The sequence below is a fragment of the Bubalus kerabau genome, chromosome 11 (genome assembly GCF_029407905.1).
Source record: "Bubalus kerabau isolate K-KA32 ecotype Philippines breed swamp buffalo chromosome 11, PCC_UOA_SB_1v2, whole genome shotgun sequence".
Lineage (NCBI taxonomy): Eukaryota > Metazoa > Chordata > Mammalia > Artiodactyla > Bovidae > Bubalus > Bubalus kerabau.
In genome coordinates, this window is record NC_073634.1 from 31,584,949 (window position 1) to 31,601,584 (window position 16,636).

Consider the following 16,636-nt stretch of genomic DNA (forward strand, 5'->3'; position numbering starts at 1 on the left):
AATTCATACTTTGGGTGAAACATACCAAACCCCTGCCCTAAAAGAGGGTCATTTCCTCAGCACTGTGGTTTGAGACAGACTGCTGTTCAGTGCTTCAGAGTCCACGCTTTAGAGTCACAAGATAGTCCTGGGCTTACATTCCAGCTTTGCTCCTTACCTACCTTAGGTCGGAGTAGTAGCCTGCACATTTAATTTAGCGGCCTGCGTGCAAAGTGTGGGCTTCCCTGGTGGCTCTGTGGGTAAAGAATCCACCTGCTAATGCAGGAGACTCAGGTTTGATCCCCGGGTCAGGAAGATCCCCTGAAGAAAGGAATATCAAACTATTCCAGTATTCTTGCCTAGGAAATCCCATGGACAGAGGAGCCCCGTGGGCTACAGTCCATGGGTTTGCAAAGACTCACCATGCCCACACCTGTGCAAAGTGTGTATGTTCGTGTATATGTTTGCATGAAGTGGTAGTCAGCATTATTATCCCTGCTGTGAACCCATGAGTTTCCTTGAATGGAAACTCATTCTTTTCAGGGGAAAATAATTTTTTTTTTAATTTAGGTCGGTTCTGAGGGTGAGTAAAAGAAGAGGGGATTAGAAAAGGATGATGAGCAAGTACCCCTTTCTACTGTGGGGCTGCAGCCAGCCATGAGACACACCCAGTCCACAGGAGAGCAAGGATGAGTGGGGGAGGCAGGCATGGACCCTAGGAAGTGGCCGAGATGCGGGCTGAAGGAAGAGAGGGCCCGGGGGCTGAGATGCATCACGGAAGTCAGGAAGGGAAGCAGGGATTCACAACACTTAGGCCAGTGAAGGGCTTCTGGGTCTGCCTCCAGGCACCCAGGCCCTCTCTTCCCTGGAAGTGGGAGGTGGGAGGTGAGCTGGGAATGTCCCCTTATCTTCCTTCTCAGCGGGAGAGGAGCAGCCAAGAGTGGGGATTCTGAAACTGGAAGTCAGGCCTTTGAAGGACCCGTGTGTGTGTGTGCGCACGTATGTATGTACGTGTCCATGTGCTTGTGGCACATGTGTATGATATGAGTGCATGTAGATGTGTGTGCAAGTGTGTACAGGCACTAGCTGGTTCAGAATTCCATTTCTCTGCTCGGCCTTCCCGCCACCTGCCAGTGCACGGGAGCAGGGCTCAGTCAGCAACTCCGAGCCTTGCCCAGGCACTGGCTCATGCCTCCACCTCCCAGGCCAGGAAGCCTTCGTGGGGACTCCTTCCACCCACCCCCCCATCCTCTGAGCCCTTCCCCGTCCTATCTGCATTGCGCACTCTGTCCCCGCCTTGGGTCTCAGCCCCTCACCTGATAAGAGAGGCAGACTTGCTATCTGCTGGGTCCCTGCTCCGAGCACGGGGTAGGTCACTAGGGAAAGACAACACTGAAGAGTGAAATGAGGGCTGCCCCACTGTGCCCCGGAGTCAGGAAAACCAGAAGTGCCTCTTGCTCTGTGAACCCGCTGCATCCCTGCTAGCCTTTTAGGGAACAGACCCTCCCCACACGGTTGATTCAGGGTTTTTAAACGGCAGCACTAACTCTCTGTTCAGGCATGGCAAGCCGGCTGCTCGGACCCTCGTTTGAGCCCTACCTGCTGCCGGAATTGACCAGATATGACTGTGAGGTGAACGTTCCTGTTCCCGGAACCTCCACGCTCCTCCAAGGAGGGGATCTCCTCCGAGCCCTGGACCAGGCCACCTGAGCCAGGGCCGCCCACCGACAGAAACCCTTCCCACGCCGTCCCACCAGCTTCACGTTCTCCGTCTGTTTTTTGCAACTAGGTATTTCTAACACCACCACACTTTTTACAAGATATACTCACCTGGCAAACTTGTCCAGGTCACCGAGTAGTGGCCTTTTTCTGAAGATGCTCACTTTATTATCCATATTTTTAAAATATAATTGTTTTACCTATGTTTTGCTCTGTCAGTGGAAATGTTCTTAAATTTTATAAGATTTTTCTTTCCCCAAATCCTAATTTATAATATTCATGGGTCTCTCTCACACACAAACAATATTCATATTAACAAGTTTGGTGTATGTATGTTCTCCTTTCGGGAAAGCTTTGGCTTCATTTAACTAAAACTAGATTTTGTTGTTGTTGCCAAAGAGAAACAAAATAATCTTGCTTTCTAAGCTTGATTTTTGGCCTCTCTCAGCCCTCCTTTCTTTTTTAAAACTAATCACTGTATTGTAAATGTCCTTTTTTTTTTTTTAAGCCAACTCTTTGTTCTAATTTTGATATGACTTTTGGGGGTAAAAAAAGAAATGAAATGTGAAGGGTAAACTCCATTGTGTGTGGTTATCTATGAAAGTTGCACAGTACGGCTTTTCTTAAACTGGTGTTTTTCCCCTGCATTTGGTGGATTTTTTTTTAATTATTATTCAAAAGCATAACTGAGTTTTTTAAGAAAGAAAATTTATATCTGGGTTAAGTGTTTATCATATATATGGGTACTTTGTAATATCAGAAACGGAAATGGAATCCTGCTCACAAAATCACTTTAAAATCTTTTTTAAGCTGTTTGATCTTCTTTCTGATGTTGCTGACACTGCAGAATTGTACAGAACCCCCACGGGCCTGTACTAACCTTGCTCAAGGTCTCTCGCTGTTGGCTTTTTGCTTTCGGGATATGCCATAGGCGTGACAAATAATCCAGAAAGTGGAATCATTAAGTGGGAGCATTGCGAGCTGTCTTCTCCTCGTGTTCTATATGTATTTTGTATGTATGTATGTATGTATTATTATTACTGCCAAGAGGGTCTGATGGCACGTCAGGGGTGGGGGTGGGACGATCTAAGGGAGGGGAAGTGCTTTAACTCTTCTTAAGATTTTGTTGCCAGCCCTTCAAGTGCACTGAGCTATGTGACTCTAAAGGTCTTTCATGGGGCACATTTGGATACTTCCAGAACTACCATGAGGTGGTTTAGATGGGAATTCATGACACGGTGCAGATTCAGAAACAGTATAGTGATCCAGTGCACGTCCCGCTCACCACCTTGGAGCCCATGGAGTTCAACCGGGGGTGGGGTGAAGGTGCAGAAAGGGGGCCCTTGGTCCTGACCAGCCTCATCCTCATAGCCCCTTGCCAATGGGGCCGGGCCCTCAGATCACCCTGCAATGTCAAGGTGCAGCAAGCAGCCCTCCGGGGATGGCCCCTGGGCCTCCTTGAGGTCTGTCTGTTCCCAGAAGTGACGCATATAGGTAGGAGGCACTGAAAACAGTCTCCTAAAAGTGCCTTGTAACTCACCAGGTAAGAGGGACAGCATCACTTGTTTTCAGAATACTAGCCACTTGGAACTCTTCCATCATGGGTACAACGACAAAGTTTCTAGAAACACACAAAGCAAAACACAGCAAACCGAGAATCTGGTAAGCCTGGATGAACTTACTGCCCAAAACAAAACAAAATTTAAGTTTCAAAAGAAAAATGACCTAGTCACTGTGTCGCCCAAATTGTCCTTTAGCACCGCAGCCCTGCCGCACGCTCAGTGGGCGGCACAGCCTGAGGGCTACTGACGTGTAAGCGCTGGTGTTTGATTTCTGTGTTTGCCTCAGCGTTACGGGCATTTGACCCTTGCAGTTTTACTAAAACACTCTGAAAAAATATTCCAAGCTTCATATTAACCTTATCTATCAACATAATGATTTCGTGAACATTATTATTTTGTCAAATTCCTACTGACGACGTTATTACTATATGGGAGCTTAACTTGATAAGGAAATGTATTTTGACACTGCTATCTTATTAAAGTATTCTGGTCCTCCCACTGCTGGCGGCTCTTGATTTTGGCGGATTGATCATGGGCTGCACCATCAGAAAGTGAACTGGTGAGCAGTTTACAGAAATGAACACGGGCACTGATCTTTGGGAGACAACTGACAGGAAGCTGAATGAAGGAAAAAAAGGCTATTATTAAACCTTTCTAATTGTCTAAGACCAGGAAGCCATGCTACATCATCCATATTTCTGCAGGTGGTGTTCTCTCTGCCACAGGCCCCTTTTTCTGTATTCTGGGAGGGCACCAAGAGAAGAAGTCATGGTCCCTGCCTTCAGAAAATTACAGGAAGGATTTTGAGTAATAAAAAAAAAATTTTTAATGCAGGTGGCTTAGGAGTAGGTGGCTTCCCTGCTAAAGAATCTGCCTGCAATGCAGGAGACCTGGGTTTGATCCCTGGGTCAAGAAGATCCCCTGGAGAAGAAAATGACAATCCACTCCATTATTCCTGCCTGGAAAATCCCACAGACAGAGGAGCCTGGTGGGCTACAGTCTGCACTCACGCAGTCACTTCAGTGTGTCTGACTGTTTGCGACCCTGTGGACTATAGCCCACCAGGCTCCTCTGTCCATGGGATTCTCCAGGCAAGAATACTGGAGTGGGTTGCCATTTCCTACTCAAAGGGATCTTCCCGACCCAGGGATCTAACCTGCATCTCTCATGTCTCCTGCATTGGCAGGTGGGTTCTTTACCACTATGGGGTCGCAGAGAGACACAACTGAGCGACTAACACTTAGGAGTAAGTGTGTGCCTACATGGCCAGTTGTGCAGGAGCAGCAGCCTGAAAGAATTAACAATAGATCAGCCACTGGGATGCCTCCTGACTCTAAATACATTCTCCTCCAGGCATGCAAAACTCACCTTCCCAGAGCTTACCTTGCCTAACAGCCTCCAGACAAGAAGTCCCTCTTTTGAGGGGTGGGGACATGCAGACCCAAAGCTGAGGAAGGAGGCAGCCCCTCTTGGTGAAGAAGGGCCAGCCCTGGCTCCCTGTGATCCGAGTAGGGCAGAATTTATCCTCTCCTGAAGCATGGTCTCTAATGAAGATTTCAAACTGGAGTTGAGGGGTGAAATGTGGGTTTCGCTAGAGAAACAGTGCAGGCCCATTTCCTTCACAACATACAAGATTCAACCTTCTGTAGCCCTGCTCTCCTCAGTCCCTGCCCACCCTCTGCTTTATGTGAAAAAGAACTTTTATTCTTTTTGGCCACATTGCAAGACACATGGGATCTTAGTTTTCCCAACCAGGGATTGAACCCATGCCTCCAGCACTGGAAGCACAGAATCTTTTTTTCTTTTTTTTTGAGGGGGAGGGGGCTGCGGGTTAACCAGGTTCTTCCTGTCTTGAGGCAGTGGTGTCCCAAGTAAGACAGCAGTACTGGATGTACTAGTCCCAGATGGACTCAAGGTGCTAAAATAGGCCTGGAAATGATGTAGCCCAAACTTGTCATCTATTTTTTCAACCTCTTCATTCTAGAGATGAGAACACTGAGGCCCAGAGAAACAAAGGGACTTGCCTGCTGTCACATGTGAGTGAACAGCAGGGCTGGGAGCAGAACCCAGGCCAGCATCACAGGGACTGAGGCCAACTTCACCACACGCGAAGGGGACCACGTCCTTGCCCCATGACATCAGGTCTCAATTTCTCAGCCAGTGCACAGGCCCTTCCCACCCACAGCCCTTCCCTCTGCCATCTCACAGTCCCCGGCCTCTGTCTCCCCCGCAGGGCACTTTCAGTTCCTCTAAAATGATCACTATCACAGCATCACCCCATTTCTTCAAATGATTCCTTTGAGCTCAGTGGCCCTTGGAGGAACTGCTTGGCCTCTGTGACCTCAGTGAAAACTAAACCACCTCCTTCATTTCTAGACTGAAGCTTCCTTGGCCTCCCAGACCCCAGGAAAAAAGGGTTTTGAAGTACTTCTCTACCCACACCCTACCACACACACAGTAGAGTTTTGTTTTTGTTTTTAATGATACTTATTTGGTAAAGTCATGGTCTCTCCAAGAGTTTACCAGCTAGTAGAGGAAACCACCCTGGCTAACTCAGACTCCTGTATGCCTGGGTATGAGGAAGCCCACGGCCCACATTTTCCCAGGCAGTCCTAGTCACAGGCATCATGTCTCAACACCCTCCCCCTCAGTGTGCTTGTACACACTGAACCCCCATCTCGGGTTCAGAAAACAAGAATCTTATAGATACAAATGAGTCTTCAGTTGCTTTAGGGTGAACCCTCGGTCCTGGGGAAGTTCAGAGGAGGCCAGGACAGATCAGTGTGGACCCGAGAAATGGAGAATCCCCCCAATCAGACCTGGGAAGGAAAAGGATGCAGAGGAAGGTGGGGGATCATTCTAGGAGATGTGGATTGGTAAGGGGGACAAAGGCACAAAGTCAGAATGAGCAGTACATGCAGGAAACCCTGGGAGCAGGTGGCACCAGGAACTGGGATGGAAGGAGGGTAGGAAGTGGGGGTGGGGGCAGCCTGGCCACTCCCAGCACCGGTCTAGAGTCAGACAGACCTGGATTCAAATCCTGCCTCTGCTGCTTCTAGCCGAGTAACCTTGGGGAAGCCCTTTCATGTCCGCTAGCCTGTGTCTGCTTTCCTCTGAAAGGAGTGTGATAACAGTTCCTACCTTGTAGGGATGAGGCTGGAGATATGGATTTGGGGGTTGCCCGTAGGGTAACTGCACTTAAATCCCTGAGACTGGATGCACTATACCTGGGAGGTAAGAGCATAGAGGAAACAATAGAGCCTTAAGATAGAGCCCTAACCATGGCAGTGCTGGTAGAAGTCCGGGAGAGGAGGAGACAGCAGGGGGGCTGGTGGAGTAGCAACAGGTAGGAAAAAAAAAAAAATAATAATAAGATTTCAGGGATTCCCTGATGGCTCAGTGGTAAAGAATCCACGTGTCGGTGCAGGAGACACAGGTTCAGTCCCTGGTCCACGAGGATCCCACATGCAGCGCAGCAACTAAGCCCGTATGCCACAACTATTGAACCCACGCACCGCAACTACAGAAGCCCGATCACCCTAGAAGCCCATGCTCCACAACAAGAGACACCACCGCGATAAGAAGCCAGCATGTTGCAACTAGAGAGTAACCCTAACTCACCACAACTAGAATAAAGCCCACACAGCAACGAAGACCCAGCACAGCCAAAAATGAATGAATGAATTAAAAAAAAAACAGGATTCCAGTATTCCAAATGCCAAGAGAAGACAGTTTTTTTCAACAAGTAGGAATAGTTAACTGGGTCGCACACTTAACTGAAAGGTCAGGTAAAATGAGAAGGAAAAAAATGACTCGGGGGTTTGGCAACATGGAGATCATCATTGACCTTGACCTACTGTATAGCACAGTATTACTATACTAGGGAACTCTACCCAATATTCTGTGATAGCCTATATGAGAAAAGAATCTAAAAAAGAAATGGATATATGTAAATATATAAAATGAATCATTTTGCTATACACTTGAAACTAACACAACATTGTAAACCAACTATCCTCCAATAAAATTAAAGTATAAAAACTAATAAACAACAAAGGCCTACTGAACAGCACAGAGAACTATTTTCAATACCCTTTGATAAACCATCATGGAAAAGAATATGAAAAAGAAGGTATATATATGTGTATCTATAACTGAATACTTTGTTGTACAGCAGAAATTAGTACATTGTAAATCAGCTATACATCAATAAAATAAATTTAAAAAAAAATTTCCCTGTGAAGGGAAGCAGAAAAATGGAGTGGAGTTGGCAGAAGGGGTCAGGGGAAGTTTTTCTTAAACACTTAATGAACTTTTATTTTAGAATCATTTTAGATTTACAGAAAAATTGCAAGAATATTAGAGTTCCTGCACTGAGTTACCTCTGTCACTAACTTTTCTATGGCACTTTTATTACAACTAAGGAACCAATATTCATATTATGTTTTTTATTATATAGAATCTATATTTTATTCAGACTTCTTTAGCTTTTACCTTTTATTCCTATTCCAGGATCCCATCCAAGAGACCACGTTCTATCTAATTGTCATGCGTCCTTCAGCTTCCCTAGACTGACAGCTTCATGGTGGTGGTGGTTTAGTCGCTAAGTCATGTCTGACTCTTGCGACCCCATGGGCTGTAGCCCACCAGGCTCCTCTGTCCATGGGATTCTCCAGGCAAGAATACTGGAGTGGATTGCCATTTCCTTCTCCAGGGGATCTTCCCGACCCAGGAATCCAACCCAGGTCTCCTGCATTGCAGGCAGATTCTTTACCGACTGAGCTATGAGGGAAGTCCTCATATGAAGACTCATATGAGCTATGAGGGAAGACAGTTTCATGGTCCATCATAAGTCCATGGTCCATTATTCAGACCTTCTGTGTTGTTGCTGACCTTGACAGTTCTGAGGCGTGCTAGTCAGATATTCTTATAGGATAGCATGCTTCAGTTTGGGTTTGTCTGATGCTTTTCTCATGGTTAGGGCGAGGTTGTGGGTTTGAGGAGGAGACCACAAGGGTGCCATTGTCATCGCCTCATATCAAGAGTAACATACTCTCAATGTGACTTACACTGTTGACGTTAATCTTGATCACTCAGCTGAGATCACGTTTGTCGGAGTGCTCCACTGCAAAATTACTGATTTTTTAGGGGCAGTTTTCTAAAGATGAGCTATATTAGGGAATGTTTGTGTTGTGATGGCAGAAAGGAATGTTTCTAAGAAACTGACTATTATGATAGACCATGAAAATGGAACTGTGTGAGAAGGGAAGAAAAAATATGAAGAGGTTGATGGCCAGTGGAAAAAAAGCAGGCTCAGTGAATTAGAGGTCTTAATGAGGTCAAAGAGAAGTCAAAGTGAGGTGTAGAGAAAAGGAATCATGCAGACAGTCCTTGTCAGAGGAGGGGAAACTTAAAATTGGGGCATCATATATACTTACACACAACCCAGCAATACTACTCTAAGTATTTATCTTAAAGAAATGAAATTTTTAAATTCACATGCAAAAAAGTCTGCCCACAAATATTTAGAGCAGTATTATTTGTATTCACCACAAACTAGAAACAACCCAAATGTCCTTCAACAGAAGTATGGATTTAAAAAAACAAAACAAAAACTGTACTTCATTGATAGCATAGAATACCACTCAGCAATCAAAAGTTAACACGTTTGATTCGGGTAGCAACATGCATGAATTGCAAAAGTATTGTGTTGAGTAAAAGAAGCCAGTATCAAAAGATTCATTCTATGTAATTCCATTTATATGACATTCTGGAAAAGACAAAAATAAAGGAACAGAGAAGAGATCACTGGTTGCCAGGGGCTAAGGGTGGGAGAAGTCTGAATATAAAGGGAGAGCACGGGGATTCTTTGGAGTACTGGAACTGTTCGGTAGCCTGTCCATAGTGATCATTACAAGAATTCATGCATGTGCAAGAGCCACAGAACTGTACATCAGAAAAAAAAAGTTACTGTATGTAAATTTCTTTTTAAAATAAAAGCAAAATTTGAGATTTCAGAGACAGCTGAAATAACACAGCAGAGAAGGTCAGAGGAAGTAGGGAGACAGGATGTTGTCAGGGTCACGAGGTGGGTGTTACGGAGACACTGCTCGTAAAGGTAAAGGAGAGACACGCACTGAGAACTGAACCACCAGAGGCCGAGGTTGACGGCTGAGGAGAAGCAAGCGTCCAGTCACATGAGCAGAGGGAAAGGGAGGAGAAGGGGCTGTGGGAGGGGGACAGGGTTAGGGTTAGCTGAGAGCCAGGCTCCAGTTCAAGAGGAAACTGATGATGCATTCAGAGAAGTGGCACCCAGGTGGTGCTTAATGTCAGACAGAGCTCCAGAGACTGCATGAGAGGAGCAAAGCGGGAGGGTGGGAGATGGGGAAAATGATAGATGTGCAGAACCCCTGGGGACAAGAGCCTGGGGATGGCACGTAGCCTGGAAGCCTTGGTCGGCCACTGGTGACTGAGGTTCAGGGAGTGGGAGAGATTGTGTATTCTCCTGAGGCCTCTTGGAGAGTCACACGGGCAGGCTGGGGGACGACCCCTCCTGCAGCCTTGGGGAGGCACACAGCTTCTCCACCACGTCCATGGAGGTTTCTAGGCTCTACTTATCTCCTGCAGAACCCAGAGACCATCATATGAGTGCACTCACTGAACGTAAGGTGGGCTTGCTGCTTTCTAAGTCAGGTGTGAGGGTGCAGGGGGTGGCTCCCTCCCTCCCTGCCTGTTGGGACCTTGGTTTTGAACCCTGTGGGTGTGCCTAGCACTTGCAGGAACAAAGGAAGACAAGTGCGGTCGGAGGACCCAGTGGCCTGAAACAAAGTGATGTTTTCCCGTCCTCATTAGCCTGGTGGAGGCGAGGGCAGCTGAGCATGAACATTGACATCATTTGGGGGCCTTGCTTAAAGGCGAAGGCAGGGCTCCAACTAAAGATTCAAATCTGGACGAGACCAATCAGACGGGCAGGCAGGTTGGCCAGGATGGGTGTGGGGAATCTAGGACATGCGTGTCCACTCCTGCTGTGGCTTCAAACATGGAGTGGCTGCTGTGCTAACCAAGGTGGCCTCTGCCATGGGGAGATTATGCCCACCCTCCCACTCACCAAGGAGCTGTGGCTGAGGCACCAGCATTGCTGAGCTGGTAGTTCTATAACAGCGTGAGCTAGAGGCAACCCCAATGTATCCTGTCCCCCTCTGGGCACCGTACTCTAATAGAGATACACATAAACAAGGATTTGTTCAAAGGAGGACCACTAAAATTGTGATGGGACTTGCAACCACAACACAACTGACTAGAGAAGTTGGGACAGTTTGTCCTAGAGACTTTGAGAGAGCTCAAATGACCACCTTCAAATATCTGGAGAAGAGTTTTTCTGGATGGCCCCCTAGTATCATTATTAGTTAAAATATACACTTTATTCAAATTTCCTTGATTTTTACCTAATGTCCTTTTCCCCCCATCCAGGAAACTACATTATATTTAATCACTGTATCTGCTTAGGCTCCCCTGGCCTGTGACAATTTCTCCAGATGACTTATTTTTGATGACCTTGACAGTTTTGAGCAATACTGGTTTGTTAGCAATAGAGAACTAGGCCTGTAGATTCAGAAAAACAGCAGCTCAATGCAAGTATACTCAAGAGTAAACCTCACTCCACTTACAATGTGTCAGCTTTTGTTTGCTCAGTATAACAGGAAGTACCATTTACTTCAATCACCCAAGAGAGCTATTCAGAGGATAATGCCATCTAAGGATATCTGGTGAAGATAAAGAAAAATCTTAATTTCACACCTTTGTTCAGGTCTGGCCATCAGATCACGAAGGTGGCACATGAAACCTAGGACAGGCAGAGGGGGACCAGCGCTGCACCTTAAGTCTTATCTTCTGTCTGTGCAGAAGGAAGTTGCAAATTATGTTGAACGTAAATACTTAAAACATTTTTCTTCATACGGACTTATAGCGTATGGTCTCTTCAGAAGTACTGCTTCTCTTTGGGAGATACTGGGGAGTCACATCTGAAGTCAGTGAGTAAAGTAAAAACCACCAGAGTCAAAATACCCTCAAGAACCCCTATGGAAGGTGTGACTGTGCTGGAAACCAGCACCCCACCTCTGAGCCCAGCACAGCCAGTTTCCCCTCTAGGGCCAGTTGGAACAAGTGTGGTTTCTCTGGATGAGCACCAGATGAAATAGCTTGGCTTCCAGCTCAGGGCCACGTTGTAAAGAAAAGACACATCTTTAAATGAAGCTCACACTTTAAGAAGGGTGCGGTGACAGACTCCCTGAGGAAACATCCGATCCACAACTCCTTCCTCACCCTATCCTAGGGGCACATGGTCGTCTCTTGGAATTGGTCAGTGGGCATAGTCACCCACCTTCGGGGGCAGATTCAGATTTTTGAGAGCCCTGTTAATTGTAGGTAACCTTGACATGATATGATAAAAATGACACTTTACTTTGTGGCTCTTTCTCTCAAAAATTTACAGCACCAATTAATCACATGGAAACATCAGACAAATCGAGGGACACTCTACAAAATACCTCACCAGTATTGCTCAAAACTGTCAAGGTCATCAAAAATCAGTCAGCTGGAGAAACTGTCACAGCCCAGGGGAGCCTAAGCAGATACAATCATTAAATATAAATGTGGTTTCTCGGATGGGGAAAAAAGAACATTAGGTAAAAATCAAGGAAATTTGAATAAAGTATATACTTTAGCTAATAATCGTATTTCACAATTGGTTCATTAATAGGAAGAAATACACCACACTAATGTAAGATGCCAGTAATAGGGGGAAGTAGGTGCAGGGCAGATGGTAATTCTCTGTGTTATCTTTACAATTTTTCTGTAAGCCTGAAACTATTCTTAAAAATATTTAATTAAAAAATGATGGCAGATGTAAACAGAGAAATACAGGAGGAAAGGAGAAGCAAAGAAAAGGATAAATGAGTAAATCTAAATGAATAGTGACTGTTAAAACAGTAATAATGATAATATATTGTGGGGTTTTAAGTAAATGTGAAATTACTGTACATGAGAGCAATGGTACAAGAGGTGGGAAAAGGTAAATGTAGTAAAATGACGTTTCGTTTCTGCAGTGCCTAGCAATTAAGTGGCCAAAATACTGATTTATATTAGATTTTAATAAGTCAAAGATGTGTGTTTTAAAGTAATGTGTAACAAGCTAAAAGAACAGGAAAATGAAATCTTTTTTTAAAAAAATCTGATTATCCCAAAAGAAGATGAAAAAAGAGGAAAATGAACATGGGATAAGTGGGACAAACAGAAAACAAATAAGATGCGAGGTTTAAATCTAAATATACATAAAATATACGTAGGTGAAATATTTCAAATAAATGTAAAAGGCCAGGCTGGGTTTAAAAAATAAATATAAGCTGCTTTTAGGAAACATTACTTCTGAATAAGAATACAGATGGGAGAATGTAAAAGAAAAACAGGAGAAACGCTAAACAAACAGAGTTGTTACAGCATACTACTGTCAGCTAGGGACACTGTAAGAAAGAAGCATTACCAAACAAGGAGGGGTAGTTCATAACAATAAAATGCCACTGGAAGATAACTATATGTCTGTATACACCTAAGAAGCCTAAGAAATTGATACCAATACAAGGAAAAGTAGAAAACTATTATCATAGTTGGGGATTTTAACGCATCTCTCTCCGTGACTGATAGAACAAGCAGAAAAAAACTAAAGACAACCCAGAAAACAGAAGAAAATATTTGTAAATTATATGTTTGATAAGGGACTAATTTCGGCATATATGAAAGACATTTATAATTCAATAATTGAAAGGAAAATAATCCAATTTAAAATGGGCAAAATTTTAGGCATTTCTCCAAAGAAGATACACAAATGAAACTAAGCATAGAAAAAAGATGCCCAGGGTCAGTAGTGATTAGGGAAATGCAAATAAAAACCATGAGATATCACTTCATACACCTCTAGGATGGCTAAAATCTAAAACACAGACCATAACAAGTGTTGATAAATATGTGGAGAAATTGTAACCCTCATACATTTCTGGTGGAAATGTAAAATGATACAGCCCCTCACAAAACAATCTGGCAGTTCCTCAAAAATTTAAACATAGAATTACCATATGACTCTGCAAACCCAGGCCTAGGTATATACCCAAGAAAACTGAAAATGCATGTTCACGGAAGAACTTCTACACAAATGTTTATAGCAGCATTCATTATTCATAACAGCCAAAAAATACAAACAACCCAAACATCCATCAGCTGATGAATACATAAACAATACCTATGTAATGGAATATTATTCAGCCATATAAAGTAATGAAGTACTAATATGTGCCACAGCATGGAAACACCATGCTGGGTGAAAGATGCCAAAGCAAAAGGCCACAACTTATGCAAAAGGATTCAACTCATAAGAAATATTCAGAAGAGATAAATCCATAGATATGAAAATTAGTGGTTACTAAGGGCTGGAAGAAGGAAAAAATAGGGAAGGTTTCTTTTGGGGATAATGAAACATTCTGAAATTAGATAGTGGTAATGGTTGCACAATTTTGTTAATATACTAAAAACCACTGAATTGTATACTTTAAAGGGTAAATATTATGGTTTGTGAATTATATATCAATAAGAAAGTAGATAGGGTATAAAAGATTGACGTATACAGCTAAGAAGCCCTCATTGACATATGCAGAACTCTTAAGTGTACACAGGGAATTGACTAAAATTACTCATGTACTAGAAGTCACAGTATTAGTACTAAGCAAGCCTTACACATTTCAAAGGTTTAAAATGACTCAGAGTATATTCCTGACCACACTGAAATTAAACTAGAAATCAATAACCAGTAAATGAGACACAGAAAGACAAATATTACATTTAACATCGCTTGTATGTGGAATCTTAAAACGGGTACAAATGAACTTATCTGCAAAACAGTAGAGTCGTGGATGTAGAAAACAAACTTATGATTACCAGGGGATAAGGAGGGGTGGGGAGATAAATAGGGATACTGGGAATGACATATCCACACTATTATATAAAATAGACAACTAATAAGAACCTGCAGTATAGCACAGGGAACTCTGCTCAATACTCTGTTATGGCCCATATGGGAAGAGAATTTTTTTAAAAAAGAATGGATATATGCATAACTGCTCCAGTTTGCATACACCTGAAACTAACACAACATTGTAAATCAACTATACTCCAATAAAATTTTTCTGAAAAAATTAACATACTTAAAAAAAGAAGTCTATAACCAAATGTAAGCTTATGAATCACATGTTGAATTTTAAGCAGTACATTTCTGAATTACTCACATGTCAAAAAAAAAATTCACACAAAGTTAGACTATATTTTGAATATTAATGAAAGCAAGGTGTCAAAGCTTCTGGGATTCAGTTAGAGCCATGCTTACAGAGAAATTTATAGCCTTATTAGATTACATTCAGAGAAGGCAATGGCACCCCACTCCAGTACTCTTGCCTGGAAAATCCCATGGACAGAGGAGCCTGGTAGGCTGCAGTCCATGGGGTCACGAAGAGTCAGATACGACTGAGCAACTTCCTTTTCACTTTTCTCTTTCATGCATTGGAGAAGGAAATGGCAACCCACTCCAGTGTTCTTGCCTGGAGAATCCCAGGTTCAGGGGACCCTGGTGGGCTTCCATCTATGGGGTCGCACAGAGTCGGACACAACTGAAGCGATGTAGCAGCAGTAGCAGCAGATTACATTACAACAGAAGAAAGGATGAAAACCAATGATATAAGTATTAATATCAAGAATTTAGGCAACAAATGGTAAATTAAACCTAACAGAAAAAAATAAAGAAAAATATGAGAGAAACACTAGCTGAAAACAAATGTAAAAGTGAAAAAAATAAACAAAGCTAATGTATTAATCTTTGAAAAGATCAACAAAATTTACAAATACATTACAAGATGTATCAGGCAAAAGAGATAGTAGATATAAATTTCTAATATCAGAAAATAAAAGATTATAAAGGGATATGAGAAAAAACTTTACCATCAAGCCAGATGAAAGAGACTAACTTCTTGAAAACTCAAAATCACTAACATAAGAAGAAACAGAAAATATGAATGATTCTATATTTATTAAAGAAATCAAATCCTTAAATAAAACTTTCCCACTAAGAAAACTTTAGGCCCAGATGGCTTCACCATTAAATTCTTCCAGATGTTTGAGGAAAATCACCCTTTCTCAAACACATTTAGAAAATAGAGGGGACACTTTGAACTCATTTCTGATGCCAACATATCCTTGATACCAGTGCCTAACAAACATTTAACAAAAAGAAAACTTATAGGAGACCACTGTCTCTCAAAAACATCAAATCAAATATCTTCAACAAAATATTGCCCAAACAATAACACGTGGGAAGGAAACTGCATTGTGCACAGGTGGGTTTATTACAGGAACACAAAGCTAATTTAACACTGAAAAACTGATTCATGTAACAACATTTTAACTGAATAAATAAAAACTCAATAGATGCATAAAAGATATTTAATAAAGTTTCAAATGCATTATTGGGGGGAAAAGGAATTCAGCACCCTAGGAATACAGAGTAGCTTCCTCAATCTGATAAAGGGTTTTGATTAAAAGACTTAAAAATATTATACTTAATGGTGAAATTAATACTAAAAGCTTTTCCCCCAGGACAAACAAGATGAAAGAGGTCAATTACCATCATATATATTCAACAGTATATTTGAGAACCAAACCAGAATAATCAAGAAGAAAAAGAAACTACGCTACTTTCTGCTTCACTGATTACGAGCTTCCCTGGTGGCTCGATGATAACCACGATGGTGTGATCACTCACCTAGAGCCAGACATCTTGGAGTGTGAAGTCAAGTGGGCCTTAGGAAGTGTCACTATGAACAAAGCTAGTGGAGGTGATGGAATTCCAGCTGAGCTATATCAAATTGTAAAAGATGATGCTGTGAAAGTGCTGCACTCAATATGCCAGCAAATACGGAAAACTCAGCAGCGGCCACAGGACTGGAAAAGGTTGGTTTTCATTCCAATCCCAAAGAAGGGCAATGCCAAAGAATGCTCAAACCCCAAAGAAGGGCAATGCCAAAGAATGCTCAAACTATCGCACAGTTGCACTCATTTCACATGCTACCCAAGTTATGCTCAAAATTCTCCAAGCTAGGCTTCAACAGTATGTGAACTGAGAACTTCCATATATTCAAGCTGGATTTAGAAAAGGCAGAGGAACCAAAGATCAAATTGCCAGTATCTACTGGATCATAGAAAAACCAAGAGAATTCCAGAAAAACATCTACTTTCTGCTTCACTGATTACGCTAAAGGCTTTGACTGTGTGGATCTCAACAA

The 16,636-nt window shown here is 42.9% G+C and overlaps 1 protein-coding gene and 1 long non-coding RNA gene across 2 annotated transcripts in view; one reads left to right on the forward strand and one right to left on the reverse strand.

Annotated features, from left to right (window-relative positions):
* Positions 1-3,399, forward strand: part of EPAS1 (endothelial PAS domain protein 1) — a 91,962-nt gene extending 88,563 nt beyond the window's left edge. Inside the window, exon 16 of the mRNA XM_055539996.1 lies at positions 1,538-3,399. Within this exon, the coding sequence (XP_055395971.1) occupies positions 1,538-1,689 (152 nt within the window). The 3' untranslated portion in view covers positions 1,690-3,399. The remainder of the gene's footprint in view (positions 1-1,537) is intronic.
* LOC129623014 (uncharacterized) overlaps positions 1-16,636 on the reverse strand; it is a 93,769-nt gene that overhangs the window by 2,707 nt on the left and 74,426 nt on the right. Inside the window, exon 2 of the long non-coding RNA XR_008700250.1 lies at positions 3,239-3,319. This is a non-coding gene — a long non-coding RNA (uncharacterized LOC129623014). The remainder of the gene's footprint in view (positions 1-3,238; positions 3,320-16,636) is intronic.